General features: G+C 42.5%; 1 protein-coding gene across 1 annotated transcript in view; it reads right to left on the bottom strand.

The window, feature by feature from the left end:
- Positions 1-24,039, bottom strand: part of LOC143277578 (monocarboxylate transporter 5-like) — a 60,841-nt gene that overhangs the window by 27,757 nt on the left and 9,045 nt on the right. The window contains exons 2-5 of the mRNA XM_076582457.1: positions 20,561-20,565; positions 14,112-14,563; positions 6,890-7,033; positions 1,035-1,290 (exon numbers count right to left, since the gene is read on the bottom strand). Coding sequence (XP_076438572.1) covers positions 1,035-1,290; positions 6,890-7,033; positions 14,112-14,563; positions 20,561-20,565 — 857 coding nt within the window. The remainder of the gene's footprint in view (positions 1-1,034; positions 1,291-6,889; positions 7,034-14,111; positions 14,564-20,560; positions 20,566-24,039) is intronic.

Here is a 24,039-nt window from a genome sequence, read left to right as displayed (position 1 = left end):
CAAACTCTCTCCTTCAAACATTAACACACCTAGTGATCCCATAACCACAGGTGTAACAAACTCTCCCCTTCAAACAATGAGACACCTAACGATCCCATCACCACAGGTGCTCTCCCCTTCCAACACTAACACACATAACGATCCTGTCACCACAGGCGTTAACAAAACTCTCCCCTTCAAACACTAACACACCTAGTGATCCCATAACCACAGGTGTAACAAACTCTCCCCTTCAAACAATGAGACACCTAACGATCCCATCACCACAGGTGCTCTCCCCATCAAGCACTATCACACCTAATGATCACGTCACAACAGGTGTAACAACTCTCCCCTTCAAACAATGAGACACCTAACGATCCCATTACCACAGGTACTCTCCCCTTCCAACACTAACACACATAACGATCCTGTCACCACAGGTGTAACAACTCTCCCCTTCAAACACTGACACACCTAGCGATCCCATCACCACAGGTGTAAGAAACTCTCTCCACATACCTAACGATCCTGTAACACACCTAGTGATCCCATCACCACAGGTGTAACAAAACTCTCTCCACATACCTAACGATCCTGTAACACACCTAACGATACCATCACCACAGGTGTAACAACTCTTCCCTTCAAACACTAACACACCTAGCGATCCCATCACCACAGGTGTAACAAACATTCTCCACATACCTAACGATCCCATAGCACACCTAACGATACCATCACCACAGGTGTTAACAAAACTCTCCCCTTCAAACACCAACACACCTAGCGATCCCATCACAACAGGTGTAACAAAACTCTCCCCTACAAACACTATCACACCTAGCGATCCTGTCACCACAGGTGTAACAAACTCTCTCCACACACCTAATGATATCGTCACCACAGGCATTAACAAAACTCTCCCCTTCAAACACCAACACACCTAGCGATACCATCACCACAGGTGTAACAAACTCTCTCCACACACCTAATGATATCGTCACCACAGGCGTTAACAAAACTCTCCCCTTCAAACACCAACACCGACTCACCTGCGAGGTTTCTTCACTTTGTCCAGAGGCCGGAAGACGACGCCACACACCATGCAGTTAAGCACGATGCCCGCGATGATCAGGTGCGCACCGCGCCACTCAAACTCCTGCACCAGACGCTGGCTAAGCGGTGCGAAGATGAAGGTTCCAACCCCGGTCCCGCACACGGCCAGCCCCGTGGCGAAGGCGCGCTTCTTGTCGAACCAGTGGCCAACCGTCACGATTGCAGGCAGGTAGATCATGCCGAAGCCCACGCCTGCAGGTAAATGACCACTATACTGTTGCAGCAATGTTGGCAACAACATATCTGTTGGTAACTGACCACATGTACACTGTTACAGTAATGTTGGCAGCAACACACCTGTAGGTAATCAATTGCAAGTACACTGTTACAGCAATGTTGGCAGCAACACACCTGTAGGTAATCAACTGCAAGTACACTGTTACAGCAATGTTGGCAACAACATATCTGTTGGTAATCGACCACATGTACGCTGTTACAGTAATGTTGGCAACAACATATCTGTTGGCAATCGACCACATGTACACTGTTACAGCAATGTTGGCAACAACACGCCTGTAGGTAATCAACTGCATGAACACTGTTACAGCAATGTTGGCAACAACACACCTGTAGGTAATCAACTGCATGTACATTGTCACAGCAATGTTGACACAACACACCTGTAGGTAAATGACTACTATATTGTTAAAGTAATGTTGACACAACACACCTGTAGGTAAATGACTACATGTACACTGTTACAGCAATGTTGGCAACAACACACCTGTAGGTAAATGACTACATGTACACTGTTACAGCAATGTTGGCAACAACACACCTGTAGGTAATCAACTGCATGTACACTGTTACAGCAATGTTGGCAACAACACACCTGTAGGTAAAGGACTACACATACACTGTTACAGCAATGTTGGCAACAACACACCTGTAGGTAAAGGACTACACATACACTGTTACAGCAATGTTGGCAACAACACACCTGTAGGTAAAGGACTACACATACACTGTTACAGCAATGTTGGCAACAACACACCTGTAGGTAATCAACTGCATGTACACTGTTACAGCAATGTTGGCAACAACACACCTGTAGGTAATCAACTGCATGTACACTGTTACAGCAATGTTGGCAACAACACACCTGTAGCTAATCAACTGCATGTACACTGTTACAGCAATGTTGGCAACAACACACCTGTAGGTAATCAACTGCATGTACACTGTTACAGCAATGTTGGCAACAACACACCTGTAGGTAATTGACCACATGTACACTGTTACAGCAATGTTGGCAGCAAGAAACCTGCAGGTAAATGGACAACAACACATCTTGTAGGTAAACAAACACACACATATTGTTACAATAAAGTTGACAACATTTTCAGGGGTGTGCATGCTGGGTATGTGCTTGTTTCCATAACCCACCAAACGCTGACATGGATTACAGGATCTTGTAACATGCGTATTTGATCTTCTGCTTGTGTATACACACTAAGAGGGTTCAGGTACTAGCAGGTCTGCACATATGTTGACTTGGGAGATCAGAAAAATCTCCACCCTTCTACTGCCAGGCGCCGTTACCTAGATTCGAACCCAGGACCCTTGGACTGAAAGTCCAACGCTTTAACCACTCGGCTACTGCAGAAAAGATTACTGGGGGGGGGGGGGGGGGGGGGAAGGGAAAGTGATGTCCACACGTGTGTGCCCAGGACTGTTGGCTGGGAGACTGTGTGGTGCCAGTGAAAAGCCTTGAATTTTATTTGCAAGTGAAGATGTGTGTGTGTGTGTGTGTGTGTGTGTGTCTGTGTGTGCATGCGCATGAGTGCGAGTGTGCCTGTGTGTGTGTGTATGTATGTGTGTGTGTGTGTGTGTGTGTGTGCATGCGCATGAGTGCGTGCGTGTGCATGTGCGTACGTGTGTGTGTGATGTCCACACACGTGTGCCCAGGACTGTTGGCTGGGAGACTGTGTGGTGCCAGTGAAAAGCCTTGAATTTTATTTGCAAGTGAAGATGTGTGTGTGTGTGTGTGTGTGTGTGTGTGTGTGTCTGTGTGTGCATGCACACGAGTGCAAGTGTGCCTCTGTGTGCGTGTGTGTGTGTGCACATGAGTGCGTGCGCATGCGCATGAGTGCATGCGTGTGCATGTGCGTACGTGTGTGTGTATGTGCATGTGCATGTGTGTGTGTGTGTGTGTGTGTGTGTGTGTATGTGCTGAGTTATGGGTATAATTCATAGCTTATCAGTGGTGTAACTGATTTTAATACTACAAAAAAAAAGAAAAAAAAAGCAATATACAATCCCATGAGGAACAAGTCCAGATTAAGAATGGTAACCGACAACCTGACCTGTAATTTCGGTCATATCGCAGCAGTCAAAGTGAGGTGACAGCCCTTCACTATCATTCAAACAAAGTACATACTCGTCAGGTGCCAGCTGCACTGCTTGCTTCTAACTTTTTGACAGTCACACGTGACTAAATGCCTGTGTTGACCGAACTACGCCATTGGTCAGTTCCATACTACACACTGTTAGCAGCGGGTTACGACCATGCTAGGCTCTTCCGTCCGAGCAATGCAACTGGCTCCAGCAGCATACAAGGAGTTAAAGGCCCTGCATGGACGCACAACTTGCTCTCCATCGCTATTCTTTATTTCACTCTGCAAGCCAAGGTTGTTATTTTTTTCTGCCAGCAACGCTATGCTGGGGCACATCATATGACTTCGTGTGTGTTATTTCATCTATCTAAAAAAAAAAAAAAAAAAAAAAAAAAAAAATCCTCCAAGAACCATGGATAAGGCAGTATGTGTGTCATGTGCCAAATGTGCTGTAAATCTTCCTGCACAAACCAGCTTTCCTTAGTGGGGAACTGGCTCACTTCGATCCAGAGTATCATCACACTATCAAACCGGGAAAAAAAAAATGTCAAAGGTTCAAGCAGGTGGCATATATATTTTGTATTTGTATTTGTATTTGTATTTCTTTTTATCACAACAGATTTCTCTGTGTGAAATTCGGGCTGCTCTCCCCAGGGAGAGTGCGTCGCTACACTACACTGCCACCCTTTTTATTTTATTTTTTTATTTTTTCCTGCATGCAGTTTTATTTGTTTTTCCTATCGATGTGGATTTTTCTACAGAATTTTGCCAGGAACAACCCTTTTGTTGCCGTGGATTCTTTTACGTGCGGTAAGTGCATGCTGCACACGGGACCTCGGTTTATTGTCTCATCCGAATGACTAGCGTCCAGACCACCACTCAAGGTCTAGTGGAGGGGGAGAAAATATCGGCGGCTGAACCGTGATTCGAACCAGCGAGCTCAGATTCTCTCGCTTCCTAGGTGGACGCGTTACCTCTAGGCCATCACTCCGCATATTGTATATATCTATATACATCTCACTTACCAATACACACGCTCTCCTGCTGAACATGGGTTCACTCTCTTTTGCTGTAGGAAAGTACTCAATGTTAGACCACCATAAAACCTACCAATGGTGGCTCAGTGGTAGAGCGTCCACCCGGTAAGCGAGAGAATCCGAGCGTGCTGTGATCAAATCCCACACTTGCCAGTAGTGTTCTCCCCTGGCACTAGACCTTGAGTGGTGGTGGCCCGGAGGTTAACCATTCGGAAGAGATAATAAGCTGAGGTCCCCATGAGTAGCATGCACTTAGCGCATGTAAAAGAACCCACAGAAACAAAAGGGTTGTCCCTGGCAAAATTCCGCAGAAAAATCCTCACTGATAGGAAAAGAAATACTCCTGTAGACAGGGGGGGAAAAAGAGTGGTCCTGTCCTTTAGCAATGCACTCTCCCTGGAGAGATCAGTCTCAATTTCACACAGAGACTGTTGTGACAGAGAGTAATAAACTACTACTGCTTATTCACTTAATGCCCATATATCGCCCTCTGGCTTGAGGGCAGCAGCAAAGAACCATCACTCTTGTCTATTTTGGGAAAACTACTATACACAAAAAAGAAACAACACATTTGGTTCTAATCCTGACGGTCAAACGTATCCTCAAGCACGCAGCCTCTGTGTGAGACCCCGACACAGCCACTGACATCCAGGCCACTGAAAAGGTCCACCCCCGAAAACAGTGTATGGCTGCCTACATGGCGGGGTTAAAAATGGTCATACACGTGAAAGCCCACTCATGTTCATTCACAAGTGAATGTGGGGGCTGCAGCCCACGAACGAAGAAGAAGAAAGAGGAAGAAAAGGTCCAGCGTCGAGCAGCAAGAAGGGTCACAAAATGACATCCGACAGACGTTCTGCGTTAACTCCATCCTCAGCTCACTCAACTGGCACACCCCCTACAAGTCAGATGAAGAAAAAAAAGAAAAAAAAAAGAAGCTACCATGGATTCTTCTCTATCAACTCAGTCTGCATACCAAGACCATCAGACAGTAGGCTGAACTCCAGAAAAAACAGCACCACCACCTAAAACAACAACATCCCTGCCTGCAGGATGCAGTACAGACAGATGTCTTTCTTCCATCCCAGAATGGAACACACTGCCCCACAAGGTTGTCACAGCTGAGTCATTGAACTGTTTCAAGTCCGGACTGGCCTCCTGTAAATTTCACCCCTTCTCTCTCCCCCCAAACTTACTTTTTTTTTCTTTTTTTTTTTTAAAGCTGCCCCAACCCCCATCCTCGCGCCTTCTGCCAGCAAGCCTGTCCTGCTCTTTGTAATTAAATTTTTTTTTTAAACCACTGGTGAGCAGTGTCATAGAAGGCTGGGTCTGTGCTGGTTGGGGGCATTCCTGGGGATCACAACACTAGCCAGATTGGCCCAGCAGAAGAATAGTGTGTGTGTGTGTGTGTGTGTGTGTGTGTGTGTGTGTGTGTGTGTATGTGTGTGTGTGTGTGTGTGTGTGTGTGTGTGTGTGTGTGTGTGTGTGTGTGAGAGAGAGAGAGAGAGAGAGAGACAGACAGACAGACAGAGAATGTCAACTTTACCTCCAGTCACACCCCAGGTTACAATCAGCATCTCAATGCCAGTGGCCTGGGCACACACACACACACACAACCCCCCCCCCCCCTCCACACACACACATACAGAAAGAGAGAGAGAGAGAGACAGACAGACAGACAGACAGAGACAGAGAATATCAACTTTACCTCCAGTCACACCCCAGGTAACAATCAGCATCTCAATCAGAGTCAATGCCAGTGGCCTGGGCACACACACACACACACACTCACAATCCCCCCCCCCCCTCCACACACACACATACAGAAAGAGAGAGAGAGAGAGAGAGAGAGAGAGAGAGAGAGAGAGAGAGACAGACAGACAGACAGACAGAGACAGAGAATGTCAACTGTTCCTCCAATCACACCCCAGGTAACAATCAGCATCTCAATGCCGGTGGCCTGGGCACACACACACACAACCCCCCCTCCCCCAAACACACACATACAGAGATAGAGACAGAGACACACACAGAGACAGAGACAGAGACAGAGAGAATGTTGACTTTACCTCCAATCACACCCCAGGTAACAATCAGCATCTCAATGCTGGTGGCCTGGGCACACACACACACAACCCCCCTTCCCCCCCCCCCTCCACACACACACACACACATACAGAGATAGAGACAGAGACAGAGACACACACAGAGACAGAGACAGGGAGAATGCTGACTTTACCTCCAATCACACCCCAGGTAACAATCAGCATCTCAATGCCGGTGGCCTGGGCACACACAAACACACACACAACCCCCCCTCCCCCAAACACACACATACAGAGATAGAGACAGAGACAGAGACACACACAGAGACAGAGACACACACAGAGACAGAGACAGCGAGAATGCTGACTTTACCTCCAATCACACCCCAGGTAACAATCAGCATCTCAATGCTGGTGGCCTGCGTGCTCAGCAGGAAGCCAAAACAGGCGATCACCGATCCTGCGATGGTCACCTTGCGAGAACCGAACCTCTCCGCAAGAACACTCACCACCGGACCTGGCCACACAGTCAATGTCAGTTCATGAACTCCCGCATCAGATCACAAACGTAATTCTTATCATAAAAAAACAAACAAACATACACAGCGCCACACAGAAAAACTCTTCACCTGGTTCCTGCAGATCTGACAACTTGTGTGTCAAAAATCAGAGCTGACTGAACTTGAAAATAATACATCTGTGTGCGAGTACTGACTTGCATTCACTTACAGTGGACAAGTTGTACCTCATAATGTATAATATCACATTATTGTATTCACTTACAGTGGACAAGTTGTACCTCATAATGTATAATATCATATTTATTATATAAACCATCATATTTCAGTGGAGTGATGGCCTAGAGGTAATGCGTCCGCCAAGGAAGCGAGAGAATCTGAGTGCGCTGGTTCGAATCACAGCTCAGCCGCCGATTTTTTCTCCCCCTCCACTAGACCTTGAGCGGTGCTCTGGACGCTAGTCATTTGGATGAGACAATAAACCGAGGTCCCGTGTGCAGCATGCACTCAGTGCACGTAAAAGAACCCATGGCAACAAAAGGGTTGTTCCTGGCAAAATTGTGTAGAAAAATCCACTTCGATAGGAAAAACAAATAAAACTGTATGCAGGAAAAAAAATACAAAAAAATGGGTGGCGCTGTAGCATAGTCCCTGGGGACAGCAGCCTGAATTTCACACAGAGAAATCTGTTGTGATGAAAAGAAATACAAATACAAAATAAAAAAAATCTCTCTGTATGTGTGTGTGTGTGTGTGTGTGTGTGTGTGTGTGTGTGTGTGTGTGTAAGTCAGTACTGAAAGTGTGCGCATGCGCATGCGCGCGGGCACACACATGCACACACACACACCAAAGGTTGCAATTTCAGCCTCACGGTTTGATGATACAGGTTCTGCCACTGCAACACTTTACGGTGGGTGTTTCTTGATTTTTTTTTATTTAATTCAGTCTTTTAATGGAGGACTGTTGGGAGGAGAGGGGGGGTATGGGGGTAGGGGGAGCAGTGGTTGTAGGAACTGCTGGAGAAGAGGAACTAAGGTTGGAGGGTGGAGTTGGGGGATGGGGCGGGGGTGCAGGCGCGGGGTGTGTGTGTGTGTGTGTGTGTGTGTGAGTGTGTGGGGTGGGAGTGGGATGATTTTCATCAAGAATTACACTGTGGATAGGCTTCTCATGGCACACACACACACACACACATGATGTATATAATACATATACACACACACAGAGTGACACACACACACACACACACACACACACACACATGTATACACAGAGTGACACACACACACACACACACACATGTATACACAGAGTGACACACACATAAGTATACAACATTCACACAGACCAACACTCACTGTGACACACTTATGTCACTTATGTAACATAATGTACAAGTTTACACAAGGCAACACACACACACACACACACACACACACACACACACACACACTCACTCACTCACACAGAGGCAAACACCACTCAGTGATTCAAACTTCTATAATGTCTCAATCTGTGCATGGCCCAGCCACCACTGTATCAGTCAATATATAAAACAACAACAACAAAAAAAAACAACAACAACTAGGTCTCCCTCAGTGATGTGTGTCTGTGTGCATCTGGACTGCAGCCAAAATAAACTGGGTCACATCTTTTTCTTCATTGGAGGTGAGGGGGTGGGGTGGGGAGGGTGGGCAATGGAGAGAACTCTTTATAAGGGGGGGAGAATGGAGAGAGAAAAATTAGGAAGGACGTGGCATAAAGGTGGTGGGGGGTCTGAAGGCTAAACCAGGAGGAGACGTCATGAGAGGGTGATAGCTGAATCAAAAGAAAAACGGGTAGGAGACCTTATTTCTGATACAGAAAGCCCATGGAGAAGTGTTGGAAAAAAAAAAAGAAAAAAAAAAAGGACCCTGAAAACTTCCTTGGGAAAAAAAAACAACTTCAATCAACCAGACCCCTCCCTCTTACCCTTAATTCCTTTACCATACCTTCAACAACTAAAAAAAAAAAAAGTATTTCAGTACTGGTTTTAAAATGTGCTCTTGGCAATACACATGTTAAAAAAAGAAAAGAAAAGAAAAAAGGTGCTCTTGGCAATGAACATTTGGAATTTTCCAACGACTCTCTCTGTGTTTTGGATAAATTTTCTCATTGGCAGGGCTGTCAGTGTAGCTATTGATATTGGATAGTGTGTGTGTGTGTGTGTGTGTGTGTGTGTGTGTGTGTGTGTGTGTGTGTGTGTGTGCAATGCCATTTGAATTTTCCAGGAATGTTTTTTTTCATGCTCTGATGCAGAGTTTTTTTGGTTTGAATGGAGATCTGTTATAATCATACAATGTACATTATCATGTAAAACAACGTCAGGGTGTAGGTGAAAATGGAAGCACATTTCACAGCACAATAAATTTTGTACACTGCTGGATAACTTATTTTTTAATTAAAAAAAAAAAAAGAAAAAGAATGCAGCAGTGACAAGCTGCTTGTTCAATCCTACCGCCACCCCCAACACACACACACACACCACACACACACACACACACACACACACACACACACACACACACACACACACACACACACATGTATGTGTACATGCTGCACACCACACTGATGCAAAATATGCTCAAATAATACATGGATATATATATATATATCCTATTTTTTTGCACACATGCAAACTACATACATACATACATATATATATATATATATATATATATATATATATCCTATTTTTTTGCACACATGCAAACTGCTGATATATTGCAAACTGAAAGCATGCTTTCACACAGACATACACATGCACACACATCATATGTTTCATTCACACCGGCCTACACACAAACAAAGAATCAGTCATCAGTATCGTCCATACAACTGAGCAAGCTGTTTTAAGAGCCCACAGCCATTTCAATCAGGTACGCTCATTTGCTTGCTCTCTCTCTCCCGCAAAGATTTAATTAATGACATGAAACATTTATAAACAAATGAAGGCAATCAGCGTTTTTATCCAATAACCTTTTAGTTCTAACAGCATGAATTATCTTTTGAACAACAGCAGCAGGCATTGCCATAAACTGTAGAATTACTAGAAACCTACAACTGTCATCAAATTATGGTGAATGAAAGTGTAGGCTTTCTGGGTTGATGGTGATGTTCACTGATGACAGATGATGCTTTTAGCTTTACCTCTAAGCCACCCCCCCATCCCCCCTTTTTTTTTGTTTGTTTGCTGTGTGTGTGTGTGTGTTTGAAAAAACAACAACATCCAAATAGCGAGCTTTATTCTGAAGTCCCTAATTAAGTTCAAGTCTGAGGGGCGCAATAGCCAAGTGGTTAAAGCATTGGACTTTCAATCTGAGGGTCCTGGGTTCGAATCTCGGTAACGGCGCCTGGTGGGTAAAGGGTGGAGATTTTTTTGATCTCCCAGGTCAACATTTGTCCAGACCTGCTAGCACCTGAACCCCCTTCCTGTGTATACACAAGCAGAAGATCAAATACGCATGTTAAAGATCCTGTAATCCATGTCAGCGTTCGGTGGGTTATGGAAAGAAGAACATACCCAGCATGCACACCCCCAAAAGCGGAGTATGGCTGCCTACATGGCGGGGTAAAAACGGTCATACATGTAAAAGCCCACTCGTGTACATACGAGTGAACGTGGGAGTTGCAGCCCATGAATGCAGAAGAAGAGGAAGAAAGTTCAAGTCTTTATTTTTTCCACCTGTATTGCTGCCGCTAACTTGTTGGTTTTTTTTTTACCCAAGCTGAAACACAAGCTTCATTTTCAAGGCCCGTAAGTAAGCTGTGGCTTTTATTATTCTGCCTTTGTTTAATGATTTGTTTTCTGTTTCTATCAGATAAGATTTTTTATAGCCAGAGATATTGCTATGATAGCGGCATTATTTTGCAGTGGAAGGATTTTCAATGTCCTCCAACTTTTAAGGAATTAATTCTTGTTCAGTTGTTGACAGAAATTTCAATTAATTATTTCAAGTCACTGAAGTTTCTGATAAAACCGGTATAATAAATGATCTGATGATTAAACAAATAAACAAATTAATGTTGTCTGGAAATTTCATCTAAAGGTGACCTGCCATACTATATATATAATATACATGAAGACATTTTTGATGGCATTGCTCTGGAAAAATAACCTACAACAACTGATCAAATCCTACAAGATAAGGGGGTAGGGGTGAAGGAAGAGTGTAAATTTTATATTAAAATTGAAATTTTATTTGATTCTGCAGCAACTAAAAAAAAACTTAAAAAAAACACCAAAAAACAAAAACAAAACAAACCAACTAACAAAAACCATCTTACCTGCTGTGGAAACTTTTACAAACTTTTACAGATTCTATCTACCTACCTACCTATGAGTATGATATCCTGTTCTTTTTTCTTCTTCCCTTTTTTTTTAAGTGAACTCTCAGATAGAGGGGAACTCTTAGTTTCACCTAGGAAATTGATCTGAAATGTTTTACATAAATTTCTTAAAACATTTTGTGAAATGCTTGACAATATTCCAATTGGGGAGTGGTGGGGGAGGGAGAAGGTGGGTGTACATATGTGTGTCTGCCTGCCCATGAAAATGTATCCATGATGTAATATGTGTCCATGTCATGCATGTATGTCATGCTTTGTGTTTAAGTCCTGTCAATGAACAGTTGCTGCTGGAGATAAACTAAATGTCACTGCTTAGGATTACTGTGTCTTTTATATACATATATTTTTCAGTCTTTTGTGCAACATTCTTGTCTTTATACAATTTGAAAGTATTTGCATTCACCTTAAAATGAATTATAAATAAATGTAAAATAACAAATACACAAATAAAGAAACAAATGAATAAAAAAAAGAGGAAAAAAAGAGGAAAAATATTGCACAAGATGAAAACTTACGCACCATCTTCTCAACCTAAATAATGCAAACTGTGCACAAAAAAAACCGAAAGGAAAAAAAAAATCCACTGAACAGGACTGGAACACCTGCTTTCAAGCTCAGAACTCTGGCCAAACGCCAGTGGGTTACGATGTAGTATGGCATGGACCGTGACCGGAAATTTCCACACATGCATCCATGCGTGAATACAGGCTGAACACATCAAGGTGAAGGTCAAGTGAATGAAAGCACTCTCTGATCCCTGTGCGGAACTGGAAATTTACGCTAACTACTTGACAGGTACTGCAAGTGTAAAGAAATTTAAAATCTGAATTGACTACAGACACGGGTTGGTGGTGGTGGGAAGTCTATGCCCAGTTGCCAGGGTATTTTGAAAACCTGCATGCAGGCACACAGATACACAGACACAGACACACACATACACATGTGCACACCATGTCCCATTATTAAATCAAGACTCAACCATTCACTCTGTATGTCATTAACAACTGTATCTCATACAGTGTATTCCCCCTGATTTCTTGTATTTCTATTTGCATTTGAACTAATTACTATAATTATACAGATTCTATAATATGAATTTTAGACTTTTTTTCCTGATTACAGATTTGGCTCTGACATCAAATCTAGATGAGGCTAAGATCAGAACACCAGGAGCAATAAAATTTTTTTTAAAATAAATCACATCAAAGGTCACATGTATACACACAAATATGATACATGTATGTATACATACAATAACAATGGCTTTCTCTCCTTCAAGGGTACAAGTACTACAACTACAAGCAATAGGTTCAATCAATGGCCTGAGGTGGCAGGATTAAAAATGGTTAAATAATACTATGGCAAAGTGTCAATGAGTCATGAGTTAAAGGGAGCTGCAACCCACAAACACGAAGCACATGTCAGTAAACTCTTAATTTTTTAATTTTGTAAAGTCAGCAAGGGCAAAGTTTGAACCAGAAGTCATAATTTGTGTTTCATGGTTTATGGATATCAAATATTTATAAATGAGAGTAACGTCTGACTCAGGGTACCTGTGACGTACATGTGCATGACGTGTGTATTACTGCTGACAGGAACTGTGTGTGTAATGTGTGTGTGTGTGTGTGTGTGTGTGTGTGTGTGCGTGTGTGCGCACGTCCTCCGTACTGCCAGACGCAATGACACTGATAACTGCTGTCATCACGAGGGTCATGGTGATACCGAGTACTGTGCATTAACCTCTCTGATATAGGTTGTTATCATTACACAGTCTGGTGAGAGAACCAGTGTGAACTGTTTCACAAACTCTTGTGCGTGTGTGCACACGTGATAAGTGTGTGTGTGTGTGTGTGTACACGTGATAAGACACTGAGAGAGAGAGAGAGAGAGAGGAAGAGAGAGAGAGAGAAAGAGAGAGAAAGAGAGAGAGAGAGAAAGAGAGACAGAGAGAGGAAGAGAGAGAGAAAGAGAGAGAGAGAGAGAGAGAGAACGAACGAATAAACAAACAAATTCTATCTAATGAAGGAAGTGGAATAAGCATGCATATATATAATATACTTTTTTACATCCAGCCCTCAGGGCAAAGCGAAATAAAATAAAAATATTCACAAGATAACAAAATGTTACTGAAATACATACATGACATTCAAATACACTCAAATGCACAGTTAACATTTACAATTTTTACAGGTACATAATCATGATTATAATACATGCATCAATGACAAAAATGTATGGATATAAATATAGCAGTGCAACGAGAGAGAGAGAGAGAGAGAGAGAGAGAGAGAGAGAGAGAGAGATGATGTTGATACTGATGATGATGATCACAGAGAGAGAGAGAGAGAGAGCAATCATGTAGGTCTCCCCCTTTACTCCTTGGAGGGTGGGAGGGAGGGAGAGGGGGAGAAAAGAGAACTGAGAGTGGGGAGAGATGTGGAAACTGGCTGGGGTTATATAAATTTATAAGTAACATGATCTGATTTGATTTGGATATATATATATATATATATATATATATATATTGTAAAGTGGGATTCAATCAATCTTCTCCTTCCGCAAAAGCTAACAAGACTATACAAAATACCTGCCCCCTGCACCCTTCCTACCTCCCCCCCCCCCCCCCCCCCCCCCCCGACCATTCCCTCCCCCGCCACACACACACAACCCCCTCTCCCAACAACTCACCAACGGTCAAGTAGCAGCCGGCCAGAAGGGAGCCCACCCAGCTGGTCTGCTCGTTGGTGGCCTTGAACTCCTCCATGTACTTCTCCTGGAAGACGCCGAAGGAGTAGCACACCCCGTCCACCACGATGTTGCACACGAGGGAGGCCAGCACCACCATCCACCCCCACCCCCCGTCCGGCAGTCCCTCCCCCTCGCCTTCTTCCGCCGCCGCCTGCCGCCTCCTCGGCGCGGGCCTGTGCGTCTTTCTTCTCCTGGTCCAGGGTTCGATCCTCGTCGTCCCTGGTGCCTGCCATGGTGAGGCGTGTTGGTTGGTTGTTTGGTTGGTTGTTGTTGGGGAGTTGTTGTTGCTGTTGTCGTTGTTGCTGTCTTGTGACTTTTTGAACAACCCGCCTGCCCTCCTGCCCCCGGCGGTGTTTCCCGCCTTCACATAGTAGTGGTACCTCACGCAGCGCCTGCAATTAGTGGGACAAAGAAAGTTCTGAATCAGTGAATGATTTAGGTGGTTGGTTTTTGTTGTTGTTTGTTTGTTTGTTTTACGCTGTTTGTTGCTCTTAGATTTTATGTAAAATGTTCTGTGATAGTTCTGAATGATTAGGTTGGTTGGTTGTGGTTGTTGTTGTTGTTTTTTAATACTAACACTGTTTAGTGGTTTTAGATTTTATGTAAAATGTTCCGTAATCTAATCTATAGATGTGATTTCATGTGGTGTTTTTGAATATTCAAATTTCACACATTATCTATGTTATCTCTTAACTAAGACAAGAGTTTTATTTTGGTTTATCTTATAATACTGTTACATTTTTGTTTAAAAACATGTAACATGTTCTTGGATCTGTTAATATTTAAATCTTATGTTAAATCTTTCAAATGGTAATTCAAATATGACCTGGGCCAGTGTCAGCCCTACTTAATTAACAAGATCAATTTTCCCTTCCAGAACTTTGAGAGTCCAATTCTATTAAAAAAAAACACACAAAAAACTCCCAATAAATATGATGACATTATCAATTGTAGATCAAATTCATTTTAGATACCTTCTCATTTTACAGGCAATGAAAATGAATATATATAATATGTATAATCCACTCATTAAAATTCAATCATACATTCAAAGATAAATTAAATCTGTGGCCCACAAGTGAAGACAAATTAAAAACTGAATCAGCACCCACTGTTCAAGAGAAAGTGAAATTTTATTGTTAAGTACAACCAGAAACCGAATAAGTACAAAATCCATACATTAACTCTCTCCATACGAACGGCGAAAGAGACGACGTTAACAGCGTTTCACCCCAATTACCATCATCAAAATATTGCAAGCGGAAGGCTCTTATACTGAAGACGTGAATGTTGACAAAGAATACCACAATTCTGACGACGGAAGCTAAAGGTTGGGTCATTCAGACACCCACTGGACATCCGAGGGGCCTGTGTAGAGGAGAAGAGAGGACTGGCCGTACTGATTGAGTTAACCTGTGATGAAAGCTCTATTCATTTCATTCATTTTCTAAGTCAGTTGACTCCCGTTTGGTAGTTGGGACAGACAACAAAGTTTTTCTTTTTTCTTTCTTTGTTTTTAATGTGTCAAGCACTGAACATTTATTGAAGTCTAGCCACTCAACTGTCAGTCTCAAGTGTTGGCTTGAAGTTGCACCACCCACAATCAACACTCAAAGACACTAAGTGTGACAGCCAACTAAGCACTACTGACACTCGAAAAGACATGGCAGTACTTCAAACAGGTCCAGGTCTAGGGATTCATGGTTCACTCATTCAGAATAAATATGTTACTTCTTCTTCTTCTTCTGCGTTCACTCGTATACACATGAGTGGGCTTTTACGTGTATGACCGTTTTTACCCCGCCATGTAGGCAGCCATGCTCCGTTTTCGGGTGTGTGCATGCTGGGTATGTTCTTGTTTCCAAAACCCACCAAACGCTGACATGGATTACAGGATCTTTAACGTGCGTATTTGATCTTCTGCTTGCATATACACACGAAGGGGTTCAGGCACTAGCAGGTCTGCACATATGTTGACCTGGGAGATCATAAAAATCTCCACCCTTTACCCACCAGGCGCCGTCACCGTGATTCGAACCTGGGACCCTCAGATTGACAGTCCAACGCTTTAACCACTTGGCTATTGTGCCCGTCATAAATATGTTACAACCACCAGGATCATTCACCGAGTCAAGTGCTAGATGAGTAAGTACTACCAGTGTGATAGTCAAACTGTTTGTGTATTACTTATAAGCCAAGTGTTGAGGCAAACCAAACTTTGTACTGTCAGTACTGCTACACCAATACTGCCACAGTACAAAGTTCTGCAAGTATTTGTATTTCTCTTTTTTGTCACATCAGCTTTCTCTGTGTGAAATTCAGGCTGCTCTCCCCAGGGAGAGCGCATCGCTACACAGAGAGTGCCACCCATTTTTTAAAATTTTTTCCTGCGTGCAGGATTATTTGTTTTTCCTATCACTGTGGATTTTTCTATTGAATTTTGCCAGGGACAACCCTTTTGTTGCCGTGGGTTCTTTTACATGTGCTTAGTGCATGCTGCACATGGGACCTCGGTTTATCATCTCATCTGAATGACTAGCATCCAGACCACCACTCAAGGTCTAGTGAAGATTTTGCTGTGCTAAGAATTCATCAATAGAACTGAGTTTGAATCTCACTCTACCAGGGCTCTCTCTCTCTCTCTCCTCAAAAGTTGCTCTCTAGTGGTATATAATATATATATATATATTTATAATCACTCTCACTCTCTCTCTCTCTCTCACCTTGCTTTGTATTTATATAGAGCTTTCAAAGTCCGGGAAACTATAATTACGCCATGAAAACACAGTTTCGTTGCTAGGCTAGTTTTCATTTGGAACTTATGTTATATCGAGTTTTCTATGTATGTTGTATTATGTGAACTGTTTTCTGTTTTTGTCGTTTTTTTGTTTTGTTTTTCTTTGTTTTTCATTGTAGTCTGTCCACATACCCCTTCATTAGGGGGCCTTGGCCTATATGAATAAATCAACTCTCTCTCTATCTCTCCAGTTTTAACTAAGGAAACAGTCTCTTATAGCATGGGGAAGGAATCCAAAAATGGTTGAAACATGATCAATGTTAAATGACAGATTACACTTGACTGCAATTTCTATGATTTACAACCAAAGAGATGTGCACATGTATACAACATCATTATTAATACCACCACAATCATGACAACTTCAGAGAAAGGTTGTGCATACATGTACACATTATTTAAAAAAAAAAAAAAATTATTGAGGGAGTTGCATAATCCATATTACATTATTAGCCAGAGGTAGGTGTGACTGAGATAAACATGACCTTTATTTATAAATCAGCAAATGCCAAGGGCAAAGGAGAGTCAAGTTATAAGTTGACACAAAGGTTAACTCTCTCCATACGAACGGCGAAAGAGACGACGTTAACAGCGTTTCAGCCCGATTACCATCATCAAAATATTGCAAGCGGAAGGCTCTTATACTGAAGAGGTGAATGTTGACAAAGAATACCACAATTCTGATGACGGAAGCTAAAGGTTGGGTCATTCAGACACCCACTGGACATCCGAGGGGTCTGTGTAGAGGAGAAGAGAGGACTGGCCGTACTGAGTGACAAACCGATAGAATCAACCCTTGTCTACCCTTACTCAACAACTGCCTCTTGTCAGATAAATTTTTTGTTTCTGTTCTGAAAATTCATGGGGAAATGAAATGTTAATACTTGTATTTTAAAGGCGTTTGATAAATTGCTATTGTTGTAACTATTTGTTTATTATTATTTTCAGGATATCTCTGAAATAATTTGATAGGCGCAATAGCCGAGTGGTTAAAGCACTGGACTTTCAATCTGAGGGTCCCGGGTTCGAATCTCGGTAACGGAGCCTGGTGGGTAAAGTGTGGAGATTTTTACGATCTCCCAGGTCAACATATGTGCAGACCGGCTAGTGCCTGAACCCCCTTTGTGTGTATACGCACGCAGGAAACCAAATACGCACGTTAAAGATCCTGTAGTCCATGTCAGTGTTTGGTGGGTTATGGAGACACGAAAATACCCAGCATGCATCAACCATGACAGAATCATCGGCAAGTCGATGTCGGTCGTGTAATCAATGGAAAGAAGGAGAAGAATTAACAAGGATGAGGGCTGGAGCAAGGTGTGCAATCCATGCGCTGCAGTGAAGGAAGATTAAGTGATAAGAACCTGGGCAGGAGGAAGAGAGAAAGGGGGTGTGGGGGTAGAGGGGAGGGAGAGAAAGAGACACAGAAAATAATAATAATAATAATGGTACTTACATAGCGCTGAATTTTGTGCACAGACAAATCTAAGCGCTTTCGCACCCGTCATTCTCACGCACGCATAACTCTAAAACTGGAGAAACTAAAGACAAGGAAGAGGCAGGGAAGGGAGGCTATTTTGGGAAGAGGTGGGTTTTAAGGCCAGACTTGAAAGAGCTGAGTGTGGAGACTTGACGAAGCGAAAGAGGAAGTTCATTCCAATTGCAAGGTCCAGAGACAGAGAAACTCCGAGAGAATGGCGGCCAACAGTCGAGAGTTTGAATCTGGGTATGCGTAAGTGGAAAAGACAAGACTGGACAAGTTCTTCATTTCCAAGGATGATAGATTAAAGCTTGCACTGTGTGGTGTGCTCTTATATTTTATTTCCAGTCCCCACCCTAAATGGGTTCTCCACTATATATATATTTTTTTTTGCTAAATGAAGGCAAAAGCATGGTGTTAAAAAAAAAATACAAAGGACAAAATCAAACGTTCAGAGAGAGAGAGAAAAAGAGGGGGAGAGAGAAGGCTGGGAGAGAGAGAGGGGAGAGAGAGAGAGGGAGAGGGAGAGAGAGGGTAGAGAGATAGGGGAGAGAGAGAGGGAGGAGAGAGAGATGTTAACAGAGTGACGCATTGAGAAACAAAGACAGTGAGTGAGTGAGAGACTCAAAGAGAGAGAGAGAGAGAGAGAGAGAGAGAGAGAGAGAAAGAGAGAGAGAGAGAGAGAAAGAGACAGATAGACAGAGAGAAGTCAATGAATAAATCACTTGAAAGAACAAATGAATACATATACATATATATATATGCACACACACACATGATATGATAATACACATTATATTATAATATAAATTCTTTAGTTTACCTGATATAATTGTAATGTGATTTATTCTATAATCTATTTCTGGTTCTTTTCTTCATCAAGTTTAAGAATGGCCTTTTAACACAAATTTTAATGTAAGAAAAAAAAAAGAGTATAATAATATATTAATATATCATAATATATCAAGATCCTCAAATTCAGTTTCACTTTTGTGGTTGAATCAAAATTTTTTTCTTTATCTGAAATATGTATTAATGTTGTCTACACACATGAACACTGTGACTGTCAATGGAAATACTACAGATGCTGACAGAACTTTCTTCACACTTACCAGATGTTCATGTAACACTATCTTATTATGTACGGTTTACACTGACGCAATGTTCATTAATAACAATCAGCACTTGAACCGTCACCGGCAGGCAACGAACACCACAACTTACACGTCTGCACCCAGTTACCAATCAGCTCCACAAACCATGTGATGCACACACACACACACACACACACACAAAGGCACACACACAGACATATGCATGTGCACACACACACACAGGCATGCATACACACACACGCACACACACACACACACACACGCGCGCGCACACACACACACAGGCACCCCCCACCACACACACATACATGCACAACCACAGAATGATATTTATAAATCTGTCTATTTCAGGAGAGAAAGAGTGAAGGGAACAATGCACCACATGCACTCCTAGGAACGATGGAATGTGAAGCCTGCCTGTCAGTGTCAGTGTTGCAGTGTCAGGGTGCAGAGCCAAGGACTGACGCAATAGCTATTAGCTGGCTTCTCCTGTTTCTGAGCTATCTCCGAGTCTCTCTCTCTCTTTTTTTTTTTTTTGTGCCCTCATCCGATGATGTACACTGATAACACAGGTGATATGTCACAATGTTTCACAGGCGTATACACGTACATATATATATATATATATATATATCCACACACACACACACATATATATAATACAGGGTATATTCTGCATTCCGGGAGTGAACTGCTTGAGAGGAAAAACAAAGTATCATAATGATTTTGATAATGTATAGTACACTGGTCACTACACTACATAGCTGAAATTACAATATGCGTATCATAACATGTATGCTCATGGTGCACACACACACACACACACACACACACACACACACACACACACACACACACACACACACACACTCTCAGTCTCACACACATTATGACAAGCATCCACACACACATTCTCACTAAAGTTAAGCACCCCTATACAACGACACAATCTTTTTTTCTTTTCAGTTTTACACCAAGATTTAACATGGACACCCACATCAACTGAAATGGCCAACACTGGCAACAGGGATACTCATCCTAGGAAAGTGTAGAGATGGCTGGCAGTGGCATCTGTCTAACACTACACCAACACCACCAGAACATATTACAATGACCAATGAAAACGCCAGTTTTCACCGGTTGTCTAAGATTCACACACACACACATTTTGATAGTGAGCTTGGTGCTCAACTTGCAGCATGTAAATTTGTATACATCATTTCTACTACATGTAAACATGTATGCATACATCTTTTCCTCAGTCAGTCTGTGCTTTCGTAAAGTTAAAAGTTAAGACCATCTCTCTCTCTCTGTATTCATGGGCAAGTTCACTGGCATTTCTGTTGAAGGAGTATGCTTTGTTTAACTCTCTCCATACAAACGGCGAAAGAGACGATGTTAACAGCGTTTCACCCCAATAACCATCATCAAAATATTGCAATCGGGAGGCTCTTATACTGAAGAGGTAAATGTTGACAAAGCCAACTACAATTCTGATGACGGAAGCTAAAGGTTGGGTCATTCAGACACCCACTGGACATCTGAGGGGTCTGTGTAGAGGAGAAGAGAGGACTGGCCATACTGAGTGAGTTACGTTTTAGGTGTAATTACTGTTTTTACTCTGCCTTTTGTTCATTGAAACTCAATACATGCATACTTATTAATACTCAGTATTCAGGAGTGTATCATTAGCTGATTTAAGGTCTGCAATAATGCAGCTTTGTAACCCCCACTCCCCCCAGAAGCATGATATATATATATATATATATATATCATGCTTGATCTTTTGTTCTGTTTTGCAGTGTGTGACCCATGGTTAGTGATGGCCTAAAAGTAATGCGTCCGCCTAGGAAGCGATAGAATCAGAGCACAATGGTTCAAATCACGGCTCAGCAGCTGATATTTTCTCCCCCTCCACTAGACCTTGAGTGGTGGTCTGGACGCTAGTCATTCGGATGAGACGATAAGCCGATGTCCCGTGTGCAGCATGCACTTAGCGCACATAAAAGAACCCACGGCATCAAAAGGGTTGTTCCTGGCAAAATTCTGTAGAAAAATCCACTTCGATAGGAAAAACAAATAAAACTGCACGTAGAAAAAAAGAAAGAAAAAAGGGTGGCGCTGTAGTGTAGCAATGTGCTCTCACTGTGGAGAGCAGCCCAAATTTCACACAGAGAAATCTGTTGTGATAAAAAGAAATACAAAAAACAACAACAAAAATACAAAAAAATTGTTCTCACAGGCAGATGGATGTACGCTCAGAGCGCTAATTTGATGAAACTGTTTAACAGTTTTTGGGAAGTTAAAAAAAACCCATCTCCGTTGTCTCAACAGCAGCATAGATTTGTGGAATCAAAGCAATCCAACGGCGTCCCGCATGCGGTTGGTCAAACTCACAAAGCTGCAGTGTCCGTAAACTGAGTCAACGGTGTCTTTCACTCCAACACCATGTCCTTACATGTCTCTGAGTCAGAGATCGACAAATCCACATGTCTTTGGCCTCAGTCAGAAAGTAGGGCAGAGGTGGGTGACTACATTAGTTGGTGACTAGCGTCCAGAGTGGCTTGCATTGTTACTTGAACTGACTGGAAGAGATAATACTGTTCCAAGGAGACGTCCCTGTCTGTGTTATCTACCTTGGTTCTGCTGAACCTTGGGTTAGGTTAGTAGGTTTGTTTACCTGCTCGTACCCAAATTTATCTCGGTGAATCCCTTCAGTAGTAGACTTACTGGAGTGTAGTGTAAGATGGGGGCATGTACGCTGAGAAGAAAGAGTGGAGAAATCTGACTGACAGTTTTATAAGTGCCTGCGTGTGTGATGATAATACAACACGACTAGTAACAGAGAAATGTATGGTGTGTGTGTGTGTGTGTGTGTGTGTGTGTGTGTGTGTGTGTGTGTGTGTGTGTGTGTGTGTGTGCATGCATGTGTACTTTGTGGGTATAAAACTATAATTATGTTTCCACGTATATGGAGGTGTTGCAGTGGTCAGTGTCTATATGTGAATATGTGACTGTGACTGTACTCGGCCAAGGATTTTGTGCAGTTCTCATGTCTGTAAGTTAAGAACACACACACACACACACACATATATATATATATATATATATCTGGAAAAAAAAGAAGAAGAAAAGAATCCTGTGTATCACCCCTTTTTTTATATATTATAATTATTATTTATTTACTTATTTATGTACGCTTATCTATTATTTATTCACCTTTTTTTTTCTCAAGGTCTGACTAAGCGCGTTGGGTTACGCTGCTGGTCAGGCATCTGCTTGGCAGATGTGGTGTAGCGTATATGGATTTGTCCGAACGCAGTGACGCCTCCTTGAGCTACTGACACTGAAACTGGAAGATTCAAGGGGGTGGGGAAGGGGGACAGATCATCATCAGCAAATCATGTTGATAACGGGGGATGGGGGTGTGGGGGTGGGGGAGTAGGTGGTCATTATCACCCAACCCCCCTCGCCCCCTCCCCACCATTTAATAAAATTTGCACAGTAAAATTCAAACTTTACAAATCCTCAATTTAAAAAAAAAAAAAAAAAAAAAAAAAAAAAAAAAAAAAAAAAAAAGACAAAAGAAAAGAAAAAAACAAACAAAGTGAGTGTTGTTCAATTCTTTGTTCTCTGAACACAAAACCACATCAGAATGACCCAAGGATAAATTGCAACCCCAACCCTGTTGCTTAAAATGTATCCTTAACTCTAACACTACAGCCGTACAGGTTGGCATAAACAGTGCAACTGCAAGTTTGCAATGTCTGAACTGTACACCAAGAGACCTGTCCAGATTGGTGTCCAGAGCAAATCAGGGGCCATATAATAACAATAATTGTATTGTATTTCTCTTTTTATCACAAAAGATTTCTCTGTGTGAAATTCGGGCTGCTCTCCCCAGGGAGAGTGCGTCGCTACACTACACCGCCACCCATTTTTTTTTTTTTTTGTATTTTTTCCTGCTTGTAGTTTTATTTGTTTTTTCCTATTGAAGTGGATTTTTCTTCAGAATTTTGCCAGGAACAACTCTTTTTGCCATGGGTTCTTATACGTGCGCTAAGTGCATGCTGCACACGGGACCTCGGTTTATTGTCTCATCTGAATGACTAGCGTCCAGACCACCACTCAAGGTCCAGTAGAGGGGGAGAAAATATCGGCGGCTGTGCCATGATTTGAACCAGCGCGCTCAGATTCTCTCGCTTCCTGGGCGGACGCGTTACCTCAATAATAACAATGAAAGGACATTTGGTACGCCCAATCTAATGATACAAAAGCCCTGGGCGTTAACAATAAAAAATGCAATGACGTGTGCATACTAAAAACACACAAATACACCTGCATGCACAAATAATCCCGTTCCAGCTCTGTCCCACGCACCCACACCCACTCAACACAAAAATGTAGACACACACACGCGCACGCACATCCCAATCGTTCAAATATGACCTCTGAAGCTGAAGGGTTATCAGATTT

Source organism: Babylonia areolata, chromosome 34, assembly GCF_041734735.1.
Source record: "Babylonia areolata isolate BAREFJ2019XMU chromosome 34, ASM4173473v1, whole genome shotgun sequence".
Classification (NCBI taxonomy): domain Eukaryota; kingdom Metazoa; phylum Mollusca; class Gastropoda; order Neogastropoda; family Buccinidae; genus Babylonia; species Babylonia areolata.
The sequence above is the reverse complement of the archived record's forward strand: the minus strand, read 5'-3'. Positions and strand labels throughout refer to the sequence as shown.